The sequence below is a fragment of the Amphiura filiformis genome, chromosome 16, assembly GCF_039555335.1.
Source record: "Amphiura filiformis chromosome 16, Afil_fr2py, whole genome shotgun sequence".
Lineage (NCBI taxonomy): Eukaryota > Metazoa > Echinodermata > Ophiuroidea > Amphilepidida > Amphiuridae > Amphiura > Amphiura filiformis.
Window position 1 is genome coordinate 52201934 of NC_092643.1, and position 15374 is coordinate 52217307.

Below are 15374 nucleotides of genomic sequence, written 5' to 3' on the forward strand. Positions count from 1 at the left end.
TCGAAACCGGGTTTATCATTCCTCAATAATAATCAAATGCTTGATTTGGGATTACCAGTAAGAGATTTTAGAAACACATCAGCAGTGGCGTTACATATTAAAAAACTTTCTCGTGAATTTGATCTGATGCTTATCACTGAATATTTCGACGAATCTTTGCTGTTACTCCGCAAGCTTATGTGTTGGAGTTTTGATGATATCTTATACTTGAAACAAAATGTAAGGGCAGATGAATCTCGCTCACAATCCCTATCAGAACCACTGAAAGATAGGATACGTAAATGGAATGTAGCAGATGTACGTCTTTATGAATATTTCAACCAAACATTGTGGGAAAAAATCGCAGCATATGGACCAAGTTTTCGTCGCGATTTACAGTACTTTAAAGATAGAGAAACCTCTCTTCATAACCTCTGCGTGGGCGATAATACATCTCAAAGGTTTACGGGAATAATTAGTTATATTCTGGTACAGAATGCTACGGATTATTGTACTTTAATGGCCAATAATCAGAACAATGTTTTTAAACGTCTCTGGGTAAAGCAAGAAGGGCAAAAAGTGTGGCATAATCTTAGTGACCACGGTAACACTAAACTCACTTGACACTTGTAAATCTTAAAGTACTTTTTTTTGTTATTGAAGTATTCAGAACTATACTAAATAATTTAATTGTCTTGTCGGTGATGGTATAAACATTCCACTTAAGGGGGTACTACACCCCTGTGGTAAATTTGTGACTATTTTTGCATTTTTCTCAAAAAATAATTACACACTGGTAACAAAAGTTATGTATATTATTGGGGCAAGGAATCCAATTACTACACTGAAATTTCAGTGACTCAAGACAAGCGGTGCAGTATATATATGATAGGAAATGAGGTACATCATAGCGGTACCTCATTTCTTATCATAAATAACGAACCGCTTGTCTTGGGTCAATGAAAGTCTAGTGTAGTAAGTGGATTCCTTGCCCCTATAATATACATAACTTTTGTTAACACTGTGATATTAGTTTTTAAAAAAATGAAAAAATAGACACAAATTTATCGAGGGGTGTAGTACCCCCTTAAAATTCCACTATTCTTAATCGTAATTGACATTTGTGATGCGATCAAGCAAGATCAGTCGGAACTCGGAAATATTAATTTTGAGATATAGCCAAACAAAGAAAATATTTCCTTTTGTTTCCTCCTGTTTTGGAAACTCTTTAATTGCTCATATCTTTGGAACTGGTTGTTAAATTTTAATGGGGTTGTGGGGTTTTCTAGAAAAAGCAGCTTTGTAAATGTTGTTTACTATCTTGTAAGAAACTGCAAAAATTTAATATCTCCGAGTTCCGACTGGTTTTGCTTGATCGCATCACATTTGTTATAATGAAAAGGGTAAAATTTTCGGTTACAGGACCACATGAATCAGACACTTACATTGTGAGTTGTAAATAGATTTAGTTTGCAAAAATACTAAAACTTGTTTTTCTTTAAATAGCATTTCTAAAAGGTTTTCTGGCTGTCAATCCTCGATTTAATTCTATTGCAATTTTAGGGATTAACATCTGTGGTTCGACAGCTCATATCCGGAATTTCATCTGTTGATATAGTAGTCTCGTCTGGCAAGATGTTCGCGTGGTTGGCTGAATACTGTAAACATAAAGAAAAACATAAAGATACTGTCATTATACATGTACTTCTTTCTGCAGAACCTCCTCATATTTAAGTAATGAACTTTACCCACAGCATCAAGGGCTTGATACTAAATTTGAAATGTTTAGAGGAACAGTCCGGCAATCACATCATTATGCCTTATATGTTAGAAAAACAATTATCAATCACGAATCACGAATCACCGGGTTTTATTTAAAACAAACTCATATTGACCATAAAAACGAATAAAAACAGCCGGCTCTCAACACGCGATATTCAAAATTCCCGCGCCAAAATCACATGTGGCAATTGACGTCATCGTTATTGGTGCTCAATTGTCGTCAGCTTTCATTGTGTTACTGGGCCGTCATTGCCACAGGCAATTTCGGTGCCCGGGGAATTTGAATATCGCGTGGTGAGAGACGGTTGTTTTTATTAGTTTTTAAAGTGAATATGAGTTTGTTTTAAATAAAACCACGTGATTCGTGCTTGATAATTTTTTCTAACATATAAGGCATAACGTTGTGATTGCCGGACTGCTCCTTTAATATAATTTATTTTATTTACAGTTATCAATTTTACACATACATGTAGAAACATTCCCCTGCTTGCAAAATGGAATGAAATAAAAATTGAACCTTAGGAAAAGGTTGAACCTTGCGGAAACCCTGGGGTCTTAAAGCGAATTGTTCCAACGACAAGCTGGTGTCAGGGGTGCGTGGGGGCCGTAATTGTGTATAAATGCAACCTCGCTTATGAATAACATTATACCCAGGGGTGTATCTCCGGAGATAAAGCAGTTTTGCACTGAGCCATAAATTATATACATTAGGTATTACGATTACGTACCTGTTCAACAGCTTCGAAAACCCTGAGCAGATTATTACCAAGGAGAGCTTTAATATCGGATTCACCCCATCCATCATCAATAAGATAAGCGATTAGGTCTGGAAATTTAGATACATCTTCTAACCCGTCCGGAACTCTGTAAAGATATCAAAAGCATAAGGTTAAAAAAATCCTTTTAAAAGTGGAAAAGCATCGACGAAGATTAAGCTGTAATTGAAGACCTGAGCGTAAGAAGACCGTAAGTCCACTTTGCCCCTCAACATGTATACACTAAAGTTGCGTATAGTTTCGTATAGTTTGGTAATGTTTTATACATGTTCAGGGGCCCAAAACAAATCTTTCACAACCTTTTTTTCATGATGTTTTCACCCTGGAACATGTATTGAACATTATAAAACCCTAAGAAAATATATGTAACTTTAGTGTATACATGTTGATGGGCCAAGTGGACTTACGGTCTTCTTGCGCTCAGGTCTTCAATTGTGAAAAACATTACAATTTTATAGTCTGCGCCATTCTGCGGGGAGAAAATGTTTAAGTAAAATTTAACCCCAAGGAGTGATCATTTTAACATATTTCCCTAATACTAATCACGAAATACGTAGAGTAGGCCCTATTTAGAGAATAAACAATATGAATTTTTGTTTTTACCCGGGTTTTTACTATCCTTTACCGTGTGGTAGACGACAGGCAGGTCTAATATTGGACCTGCGTGTCACCTATCATAGGTAGAGGATAGTAAAACAAAAATTCCTATTGTTTATTCTCATTCTTAGTCAGTTAAATATTCAGACCAGTACTTTGAAATTGTAACGTCATGGAAACTCCCCTTACCAAAAAATGAATGAAACTTGTTTACTGTTTTTAAGTTGTGCGTACTGCGATCTCGTTCGCGTATTACGCTCTAGAACGTGCTACATTGTAGCGCTTCGACAAGCGTCTACCGCGACGACGCGATGCTGCCGTCTACCGTGTGATAGTCGGCATGCATGCAGAAACCAGTGAAATCCAGCGTTTACAAGCTAAAATACAGCCACTGACTAAGAATACATTATATATATATACCGAACTAACTCAGGTCTTTTCATTACACAACTTTGATTTTCATTTTCGGACGAGCCGGGGGCAAAGTAAAGTATCATGGAAAATGACGGAGTTTTCCCCTCAAATCTATAAAGACACTTGTAATTTAGCGGCATGATAAAATTAATCTTCATTTTTAATTCCTCTACTTACGTGGCTACACCGTCATAATCAGAACCAAGACCAACACATTCAATACCACAGGTATCCTTGATATAGTTAATGTGTTCTGAAAAGTGATAGAAAAACAAGATATCAGCTCGAAGAACTTTGATATTCCTTATGAAATATATCAGTAAATTAGTGAATTCCCCTCTTTCGAATAGCGGGAAAATTTGATAAACCTGACTACTTCCCCCCCCCTCTCTTTTTCGGTGAAATTGAAAAATACATCTTACCTGGCATATCGTACATTTAGTCCAAATTCGAGACATCTGAAATGGACTTTCCAAAAAAAAAAAAAAAAAAAAAGTTTTTTTTTTTTTTTTTTTTTTTTTTGTATTCTTTAAAAACTTAATTTGCGGCATAACCATTTGCTCTCTTATACAACACGTCCGCAATATTATTGTCACCGTAAAATTGTTACGGGAGTGAGTCAGCGCGACGAGTTTGCAATCCGCCTAGAAGTATACTCTGTTACAAAATACCGGTCTGAATTATTGAAATATTTAGAAACATCATAAACAAAAAAATACTATTTTCTGTGTCACTGTGTGTAATTAGATTGCGTTCTGATATACTCACGTGCAACTTGGGCCAGCGTAGCATATGACGTGTCATCGGTTATATTCATCGGCGGGCAGTTGATATATTTAGTAGCGAAGTTAACCATTACTACACCACCGTTTTCTTTCTATAAAAAACGAGAACAGACGGAGAAATGCTATTTAAGTGTTTGAATGCAAAGACACCGTTAAGAGCTTCAATTCTTTATATACATCGAAGGTTCAGTGCAACAAAGCCGTATCTCCATCAGCTCGCATGGTAATGTTATTCATTCGCACGACTGCATTAACACTAAAGCTAATTTAAAGTGGTTTTGGCATTCTGAAAGGAAAGAAAGAACAATAAAGGAGAGATGATGAACAAAGATATTGGAAATTGGAGTTGCCCCCGGGCTTTGACGCCAGGAACCCTCGTATACCCAGCACTTCATCGCCGAAGAGTAGCCACCGGTGTTTCGTTGTCCCGTTCCGGCCAACGAAACCGTGCGCATATATGATTAGTGTGATTGCGTCATATCATCACGTGGGATGAATGCATGCGCAGTGGTTTTGCTTTGTCTACCATTACATTGCCAACCATCTGTTAGGTCATGACGTCACATGCATCGACTTTTTATCAGCGTCATCATTTAAAATTTGTAGGCCCTATAACCGGGAAAGATGGCCAATACAACTTAAAAAAGACATTATCGAAAACGACATGTTGGTATACAATTGTGTAGGACAATCAATTGGTAACTTTGTTGATAAGCAGAAGTCAACAACAGCTAGCTGTACACAGATCGTCATTTCAAGAATAACATCGATAAAGACAACTGTCAGTTGTCGAAACGTCGGCACTATGACATTTGATTGGACTGCTTCAACAAATAAGGTACCACGTTCAGTTTTGTCCTAAAGCGCTATCGGTGCACCGATATGTACCGATGGGTCTTTCTATCGTATTCTATTGTTTCGCGCATAATAAAGAACATAGGGTGCACCTATAGCGCTACAACACCAAACTAAGCGTACCTGCCGAACTGTTATCATTATGATTGTATACATACCACTTTAAGAAGTACATCGTCTTGCACGTTCCTATAACTACCACAGACAGCAAACGCAGATGAATGACTGAATATAACTGGAGGTTGGTCGTCTAGATTAAGAATGTCCAGCATAGTATCCTTTGACACATGAGCAAGATCAACTAACATACCCAGACGATTCATTTCTTTTATAACTCTCTGAAAAGGGGAGATATACTGTTATTATTAGTTGGTATTAAACAATACTGTAAGCTCACATTTCAGACCAGGACTTCCTAAACTTGAAATAAAATGGTACTTATTTTGGGTTTTGGTTTAGATAAAAACGTTTTAATAACATTAATTGTCGGGTTATATAAAGGTCATGAAACCGTTTTAAAACGTTTTTAAAAATGTTTTTAAAATGTTATTGTAAAATATTTTTTGCAAACATTTTTGCCAGTATTTTGTCAACACAAGAAACAAAGAGTCATATCAGATGCGATACTATACCTCCCCAAATGGTGTGATGCCTTCAAATGCTGGGGGGTCCTCCGATTCGTCTTCCAGCCAGTTATCCGCCCTGTAAATAAAGAAAAAGATGGCGATCTTGTTGAAAAGTATATGCTTCATGAATAGTAAGACATTTATCCGGGATGTGAACCGTCGGTAATCGGCGGTATTTCAAGAGCTTTATATGGGTGCGCACTGCACATTATATTATGCCGTAATTTCTCCCATTAAACATTGCAACTTCCAAAGAAACATGCGGAAAATAAGGCTGAAAAACTGAAGTGACCAAGCAAAATGATGATATGGGAAAAACAGATGGGAATGAAAAAAAAGTAGGGGAATGAGGAAAAAAACATCAAGTACAGTACATAAATACAGGCACAGTGTTAATGTGTGGCCTGGAATCGTGAGGTATTTCAAGATCGTAGATTCGAACATTCCAACATGCCGACATATTCTCCAAATTAAAGTGTAAATTAAGACTTTTACGTACCATGGTGTGTTACAGCTATGAGTAACAGTCATGTAACGGGTTCCAAGTTCATAGAGCATGCGTAATACTGCTAACGAACTTTGAATGTTGTGTCCTCCTTCAACCCCGATAAGAGAAGCAATTTTGCCATTTTCGAAAGCCTCCCTGATACCTGAGAATGAAAAATGTACAAATGTAAAGCGTGAGAGTTGAGCCGTACAACCATAGTATATCATTCTGGAAACCGGTGCGTAATGGGGTGGGGTACATGCATAGACCACTTGACATGTGACGTCATTGTTCTTTGCCCTGCAGTGTACGTACGCATCGTAGTTTGCTCAGGGCACGTGCATTTTTAATCGCCCACCACATTTCGTATAGTACAAGAAAGCCATTGAACAGTGTAGCGGTTCGTTCAATCATATCGATAGACCAGTCCCTCGTTTATTGATAAACAATGATGTCAAGTGGTCTATAAATTTTATCAAATTACTGAACACTTGGCTAATTACTATAGTCGTAGTTAGTGTGGTGATCATCAGGCGGCATAGGAAGCGCAATACGTGACGTACGAGGCTGGCGAAGGTACAGGGATGACAGCCCCATTCAAAATACACGGTTAGCAATTACAAATGGAAAATTAACATACTTGCAGTGGGGTACTTTGTCGAACCCCGACGGTTTTAGAGTAGGATAATTTTGCTTTGACACCACATAACAAATTTAGAATTGTTTGTGAAGATTTCATGATTATGTGTTAATCCAATGGCGACCTCAAAATTGGCGATATCGCTTCCATCACCGCCTGGTGATCATATAATATCGTGTAGTAACCTATGTAAACGGGTTCGAACTCAATTCAGGCTCAGGCTGTACATTGACGAATGAGATATACACATTCAAAAAAACTTGCGCGATAAGGACTGATCCTTCAGTTGATCCAAAGTTGAGTAGCAGAGGGTAGCATATCAATTAATTAACGGTTAACGGTGAGATATATTTTTTCAGTATTGTAAGTCAGATATAGAGGGCGGCATAAAAATGTCATGGATTGGTAACGAAGCCGTTTGACCCCAATATTCTCTAATTAAAGATAATTCAAATTCAAGAGAACTAATGGGTTATTACGATTTTCAATCGATATAATATATATTCGTATTTGCTTTCATTAAGGGGTATTACACCCTCGATAAATTTATGTCTATTTTTGCATTTTTCTCAAAACTAATAACACAGTGGTAACAAAAGTTATGTATATTATAGGGGCAAGGAATCAATTACTACACTGGAATTTCAGTGACCCAAAATAAGCGGTTTGTTATTTATGATCAGAAATAAGGTACCGCTAGGATGTACCTCGTTTCCTATCATATATACTGAACCGCTTGTCTTGAGTCACTGAAATTTCAGTGTAGTAATTGGATACCTTGCCCCAATAATATACATAACTTTTTTACCAGTGTGTAATTATTTTTGAGAAAAATACAAAAATAGTCACAAATTTACCACATGGGTGTAGTACCCCCTTAAAGGTTGAGTAAGTATTGTTGGTCGAGGCGGTCAAAAAGATCGATTTTCATTGTCTAAATCAATATATTATTGAAAAATAAAACCTTGATGTTTTGCAGAAGTTCAGTTTACAAATCATATACTTTGAAAACTTGCTTGATTTATTGTTGTTAATGTACGTTTTACAAAGGTGATGTGTTTTCAGCCCTCTTTACAACATAACTCAAGAACAACAGGACCTACAAAAGTATATCTGTAATATTTGAATTCCTTCTACACGCTCACTATAAAATGATCAATGCAATTTTTGCCAAAGCTCACTACCATTCGCAGAATGCTGCGAATGACCAGATCGAACATTTGAAAATAGTTACTAACCTTAAGCGCAAAATATCGCTAAGTCTCATGTTCGATGACTTTGTTCGATAATCTCCATTCAACAACCGTGGCTCTAAATTTAACCTCAGGATGTGGATGTTTTGCACCCGACACATTCAAGGGTCATTCTCTAATGGGGTTAAAGAACTGTGTCATGATAGATGAGCATGTTTAATACCTACCTTGTGAACTTGTGACGAACTCAAAGGTTTCTGGATACATATCACACATTCGCTTTATGACATCAATTTGATCTAAAACGTGTCGAATGGCGTCTTTGTACTGTGAATCACAGGTAGTATACGCCGCCCAAAACTGAAAAACAGAAAAGAAAAGCTTCGTAATTCGTCATGAACGTTCATGTTTTATTTTTGTCCCCTGTGTCATATTAATTCCCTTGAGAGGAGAAATCACGCAAGCAACACCGTCAATAGTATTATGTAGGCTATATCAGTCGTGTGGTTAAAGGAACACTCCAGCAATCACAACATTATGCTTTATATGCACGGATATTGTGTTTTTATTTAAAACAAACTCATATTGACCATAAAAACAAATAAAAATAGCCGTCTCTCACCACGCGATATTCAAATTTCCCGGGCACCGAAATGAAAAATTAAAAAAACAACCTTTTGTTTCAAAGCAAATTAATAATGCCAATAATCATGATATTGGAATATAACTTGCTTACATGTGTTACACGGTACATAATACCACAACATTAAATTAGCAACAAGCCTTGTGTAAAACAAGAGAGGGCGTCTTGAATGTAACCATGTGACATCACAGGTCAACTCATCTATAATGAACTATTCGTCATTGGAAATGAGACCAAATCGACTGCTCAGTGATAGAAGAAGGTGCAATAGCTACCATGTGTAGCAGTGATGAGTACAATATACTGTGTGTAAATTGCCAAACGTTCACAGGGCAGCTATAATTGCACTTACCCACTTCTGGCACAGAGCAATTGAAATGTACTCTATCGTGGTCATACTCACTTGGGCCCCCACAAGGCCTTCTCTTAATCGTGTTATGTCCGTATGAGTAGGGACCCAGCTTGGTCTTTCGTTCAAATCGATCATTGAGATTTCGTTGTTTATTTCTTTCTTGAATTGCCATGGCAAATCATTATGACTACAGATAAAAGTTTGGTAAACAAGTAAATATTTAATAAGTGTGTTTCATTATATTAGAAATATTAACAAACAACACGACCCCACATGTCCTAGGCACCTACTAGACCGTTTGTGTTACGTCCCATAGTGGGTTTTTTTCGTTAGGATCAAAAGTTTGTATCTCATAAGAAATTATAAGTCAGACGAAACTTGTACAATGATAGTTGGTTTGAGGTTTCGATCCTTCAGGTCTCAGCTCAAAAACCAACTGACATCTCACCAGTCCTTAAGGGGGTACTACACCCCTGCCCAATTTTGTGCCTATTTTTGCATTTTTCTCAAAATAATAGCGCATTGGTGACAAGTAAGATATGTATAATATAGGGGCAAGGACTACAACTACTGCACTGGAAATTTTATGTCAGCACAGACAACAGTTGTGGAATTACAGTCAAAAATGAGCGAAAACCATTATTTGATCAATAAATCAAATACTTGCCTTGAGTTGCTGAATTTTCAGTGCAATAGTTGTAGTCCTTGCCCCTATAATATACATATCTTACTTGTCACCAATGCGCTATAATTTTGAGAAAATGCAAAAATTAATTTTAGAAGAAAAATAGTTACCATATTTGCGCCATCGCACTACATTCGGTCCAATAATTAAGATTAGGTTAAATACCACTAATAGGCCTGGACGATACATTGAAATACGACGAGTAACTATTTGTTTTCATGGCATCTGAAAAAGTACTTTGTAGGGTTTGATGCTTCAAAATGGTACATTTTCTCTCATTATATGACATTTTTGTTGTAATAGTACCAAAATTCATACGCACGGCTTCGGTTTTTAGTAAATATTCGCCCTACCATATTGTAACTTTCAGCCTCGAGGGCGCACTGTCATTTTAAGGTGTTTACGGTTCAGTGCGTTAAAACAAGAAAAGTCTCAGGTCAACCTATGTTGAATTTTTGATCTAAATCATATAGTTTCACCTGATATTAGTGGCATTTAACTGTGAGAGTTCTGAATATGAGAAAATTCCACCCGAAATTAGCCATTTTCCCATTGAAACCCGTGTAATACATAATTAGTGGTATTTAACCATTAAGAACTAACTTGACTCTTACATAAAGATATAGGCATATTTTAATATGCGCCGTTGAAGAGACCTTTTAAAAAAGGTCTCTTCAACGGCGCGTGTATTTTAGGTCTTCTTAAGGGTTTGAAACGTTTTTGCAACATCCATGCATTGGAGGATGTCTGACTACAACGTATTTCATACCTTCACACTACTAGTTCATTTAACCTGCAAATATCTTAACTTGTTCAGAAGTTTCCCAAATCTTGGACTGTTAGCGATCCTTTAATTATCACAATTCTGCCCCAGGGCCCACCTTTACTCTTGGGTTAATTGTTAAAAATCTGACCATATTTTTTATGTATTTTTGCATGTCAAAAAAATCAAACCTTTTTCTCAGACTAACTATATAGTTTAAGATAAATAGTTTTTACTACAAGTTAAAATTTCCATAAACATTTGGACAATAACTTACCCATCAATGAGGGGTGTTTCCTGCATCCATTGTCTAGCTTTCTCCATTGATGATAACTGATTATTCTTAAGAGCTACTGGAACAGCGATAGCAATGCTTAAAATAACAAGAGTAGCTACTACAACTGCCACAATAATGATGATTTTTTATCCATGACTAAAGACGGACAACTTCATAAACAAAACTGGCGAAGATCAACAATTGCCTACAGCCTATTCCGCTGTGTGTTGTTCCAAAACTGGAGCGGTGCAGAGTAATGTCAAAGAAGACGAAGAATAATTATATATACGTTGATACCAAATAGCATTAATATGTTACATGCGCACTGCGATGATGACAAAACATATTAAAGTATGACTACTTTATCGCCCCCGGATCAACGGCTATTTTAATTCATGTAGGCCTATATCAAAATTCCTAGACTTGCAAAAATACTGAAGACTTGTATCAAGACTACAAAATCTGCCAAAACTCCGCGAAAATGCAAAAAATCAATTGCTGGTTTTTTTTTCACAAATAGAATATTCTTTCTCAGTGCAAAATTCTGTTGAGAGTTGATGTGTGATTTGAAATTTATTGATCGCCCAATTTTGATATAAAATTGGATCGATTGAGCCCATATTTATTGGTGGAGCTATGAGTTTTAAAATATTGGACGAGACGTAGTCGAGTCCAATATTTTACAACTCATAGCGAGAACAATAAATAATTTGGGCATAAAGCATCCAATTTTATCATTATTATGTGTTGGATCCAATATTTTCACACACTTGGATCCATCAAAACATAATAATGAAGCAAAACGGACTATTCGTTCAAAGGCCGAAAGTGTCATTTTCCTAAATTCAGAACAAAACTTTGATGTCTGCCCCCCAGGTCAGTAGATAACTGTTGGTTTTGACAAGATTACATTTATATTCATGTGATTCTGCAAACCCAGTGAACATTGGCCTCTTCAAGAACATAATTATAGTTAGGAACAGAGGATTAGAGTTGATATAATATTTTTATTCGGCTTGTTGAAATGTGTAGATTGCTTTAAAATATTTGCGTGATGATCACCGTTATTATTAAGGGCTGGGGTATGAACGTTTGGACAGTATTTATTTTGGGACATTAGAGCACATCAGACATATCGAATTGCATTCTGAATACGAAGAATGTCATTCTGATATCAAATAATTTTGATTTTTGAAATTCGCAATTTAATGCACATTTTATGGCAAATCATTAAAATTGATATTTTGATATTTAACAGTACTTGAAGTAAACTTTATAAATCTGATGATTTATACTTAAAGTGTATGTAGGTGGGATGAAAAGCCGACGATCAATTGAAAATTTTGACCTTTCGTATTGAAGATATGGATTTGTTTTCCCAAAACACCAAAAAAAATTAGGTCTTTTTGGGGAAAAAATCCATATCTTCAATATGAAAGGTCAAAAATTTCAATTGACCGTCGGCTTTTCCTCCCTGCTCCATACACTTTAAGCATATATCATTAGATTTACATAATTTACTTCGAGGACTGTTATATATCAAAATTTGAAAAATATCAAATTTTTATAATTTGTCATAAAATTTGTATTATATTGTGATTTTCAAAAATGAAAATTATTTGATATCAGAAAGACATGCTTCGTATTCAGAATGCAATTCGATAGGTCTGAGGTGCTCTCATGTCCCACAAAAAATACTGTCGAAACGCAATAAACGCTCATTTTAGATCCCTTAATACAATCAGGAATTCCGTTATCATTGAATGAACAACTTCGTGAGTTCCATGGTCGTGATGGTGAATTGTCTCCAACAGAATCAAGGCACCAGATTCCCAATTACCAACATGACAAATACCGTATTAAACGCGTACAACTTCCTCATGATTTGCATTTTATTGTTGGTGTACTTGAACTTGAACTTGAACCTTTCTGCTGTCAATGTTATTAACAATGTTTTAATACAAAGAGTGTATAGGGCAGCTAGCGTTCTCAAACTTTTTAACAAGCGACCCAACGCCTGACTTAAAGCCATATTATAACATTTCCATAAAAAATAGAATTTTATTTTTTGGTATAAAATGTTAGTTTTCACTGTCAGATATGTCCTCTTTTAATTTGGGCCCAAACAGACGAGGCAATACAAAAAAAAATCGCTATTTAATACCAGCGCATATGTCGCCAATGCGAGCCACTCATTCGAACGCGAGTCGTGTCGGCTCTTTTGATATGTCACGACTGCCCGCACGCCATGTACGTACTATGTTATGCACATCGCGTACGCGTTCGACTAATATTTCCATCGTAATAATAGAACGACAGTTCCTGCGGTTTATTCAAAATCTCGAATTTCGACAAAACTACAGCAGCTAAAGTCTTGATTTTTGCAGGGTATGTTAGTTTACTAAAGTACATAACAATCGTGTAAAAAACAAAATTTTGACAAATGAAGAGCTTAGTTTCAAAACCCTTTACATCCACTTGCCCATTTTTGATAACACATCAAAAAAATCATCAAAAAAATCACTGATATAAGGGGGTTTTCAACAAAAGCAGTTTTTGGCGGGATGCTCATCCTACCCAAGCATCCCGCCAAAAACTGCTTTTGTTGCAAACCCCCATATATCAGTGACTTTTTTGATGATTTTGTGATGTGTTCTCAAAATTGGGCAAGTGGATGTGAGGGGTTTTGAAACTAAGCTCTTCAAATATTGAGGGCGTGCTCATCAGCAAATGGCTTTAACGACCCACAAACTATTATAGGAGTATAATACCCGCAGATATCCAGGGGTGGATGACGTGTGAAACCAAAGTTGAGTCGTCCAGCTTACTATAGTTCAAACGTTACAAATGCACAATTTGCAATGTTGACTTATAAAATAAGATGCAGCTTGACCTGAAATTACTTCAACATGATTGTTCAAAAGGTGGACTGATTACTGCTAAATCGCGAGAAAAGCGTGAGAAAATGTTGGATTCAGGTACAAAATGCAGCTTTAGAAAAGGCCTACAGAAAGACATAGAGGTAGTATATACCCTATAAAGGTTAGCAACTATTTTAAACTGTTGCGATTTGGTAGTTCACAGCATCCTCTTGCGAATGGTAGTGAGCTTTGTCAAAAATTGCATTCATCATTTCATAGCGAGTATGTTGAAGAATTCAAATATCACAGATATACTTTTGTAGGTCCTGTGGTTCTTGAGTTATGTTGTAAAGAGGGTGAAACAACAACACGTTTGTAAAACGTACATAACTCATTAACAACAATAAATCAAGCAAGTTTTCAAAGTATATGATTTGTAGAAGGAACTTTTGCAAAACATCGAAGTGTTATTTTTCAATAATTGATTTAGAGGATGAGAATCGATTTTTTTGCTGCTTCGACCAATAATACCTCGTTTACCCTTAATGACTGCGATAGAAACCCAGCAAAGACAGTTTCGACATTAAAAAGTTAAGGGGGTACTACACTCCTGTAGTAAATTCGTGACTATTTTTGCATTTTATTTAAAAAAATAACACTGGTAACAAAAGTTATGTATATTATTCGGGCAAGGAAACCAATTACTACACTGAAATTTCAGTGCCTCAAGACAAGTGGTTCAGTATATATGATAGAAAATGAGGTACATTCTAGCGGTACCTCTTTTCTTATCATAAATAAAGAACTGCTTGTCTTGGGTCACTCAAATTCCAGTGTAGTAATTGGATTCCTTGCCCCTATAATGTACATAACTTTTGTTACCACTGTGTTATTAGTTTTTGAGAAAAATGCAAAAATAGACACAAATTTATCAAGGGGTGTAGTACCCCCTTAAGGTTGGCAGAATACGTTTAAATGACGGGTAATGTAAAGGCAGAGCACAATACAAAAGGTATGTCAGCGGTGGAGAATTCGTCAGAGGTTATTTCTGTGACGTGACGTCACATGTCCAACATCTTTTATACATACCTTCTTTGCAGTATTCAAAATTTCACACAAACGCAAAACACCGCGCCATAGCACGATAACAACGCATGTACACGCAAATCAATGTGTAAACATAGATGGCGACCAGGTGGAGTAACCTCTAATACTCACGTGAGCGCACCACGAACTAAAGGCCCCATTTATTTACACAGTGAAGAACGCAAGTTCGAGCCGCGTGTTTCAATGATAAAACGTACTTGAACAAATTCAAGCTGATCATAATGTAGAATACTGCAGAATTGCATCTATATACAAGCATTTAAACGAGTGGGGTTTGTTTAACCAAAGAGATCAAGAGGCAGACAGCCTTCACAAAAACATTAGAATAGATTCGCCTTACAATAATACATTTTGTACAGCCGCCTGTATCAGTTCAGTAACAGTTGCTCAAACATCAAATAATTGTTTTGTGGCGTGTGTCTGCCTTTCGTTTCTTTCTTCCACAAAATACTAATTTAGAGGTATATCAAAACCAGATCCGCCTATGTCCAAAAATGGCATTTAGAGAAAAACGCGTTTTAAAGTTTGCCAAATATTATGCTTAAAACCCAA

At 36.4% G+C, this 15374-nt stretch overlaps 1 protein-coding gene across 1 annotated transcript; it reads right to left on the reverse strand.

Moving 5' to 3' along the window:
* Positions 1 to 1018: 1018 nt before the first annotated feature.
* On the reverse strand, positions 1019 to 11107 carry LOC140136181 (dipeptidase 1-like). Its single transcript, XM_072157890.1, has 10 exons — positions 10855 to 11107; positions 9181 to 9316; positions 8362 to 8494; positions 6314 to 6464; positions 5821 to 5890; positions 5347 to 5526; positions 4317 to 4425; positions 3726 to 3801; positions 2490 to 2625; positions 1019 to 1637 (listed from the first exon to the last, which is right to left on the reverse strand). The coding sequence occupies exons 1-10, from the start codon at positions 10899 to 10901 to the stop codon at positions 1539 to 1541; spliced, it is 1137 nt and encodes a 378-aa protein (XP_072013991.1). The 5' UTR covers positions 10902 to 11107; the 3' UTR covers positions 1019 to 1538.
* Positions 11108 to 15374: the final 4267 nt, after the last annotated feature.

Excerpts from the sequence above, each read along its gene's own strand:
- LOC140136181 (XM_072157890.1), bottom strand. The coding sequence starts at position 10,901 with ATGGAGAAAGCTAGACAATGGATGCAGGAAACACCCCTCATTGATGG. Across the intron at positions 9,317-10,854 it reads GAAACACCCCTCATTGATGG|TCATAATGATTTGCCATGGC; the intron begins GTAAGTTATTGT and ends TTTTATCTGTAG. Across the intron at positions 5,527-5,820 it reads GCATCACACCATTTGGGGAG|AGAGTTATAAAAGAAATGAA; the intron begins GTATAGTATCGC and ends TCCCCTTTTCAG.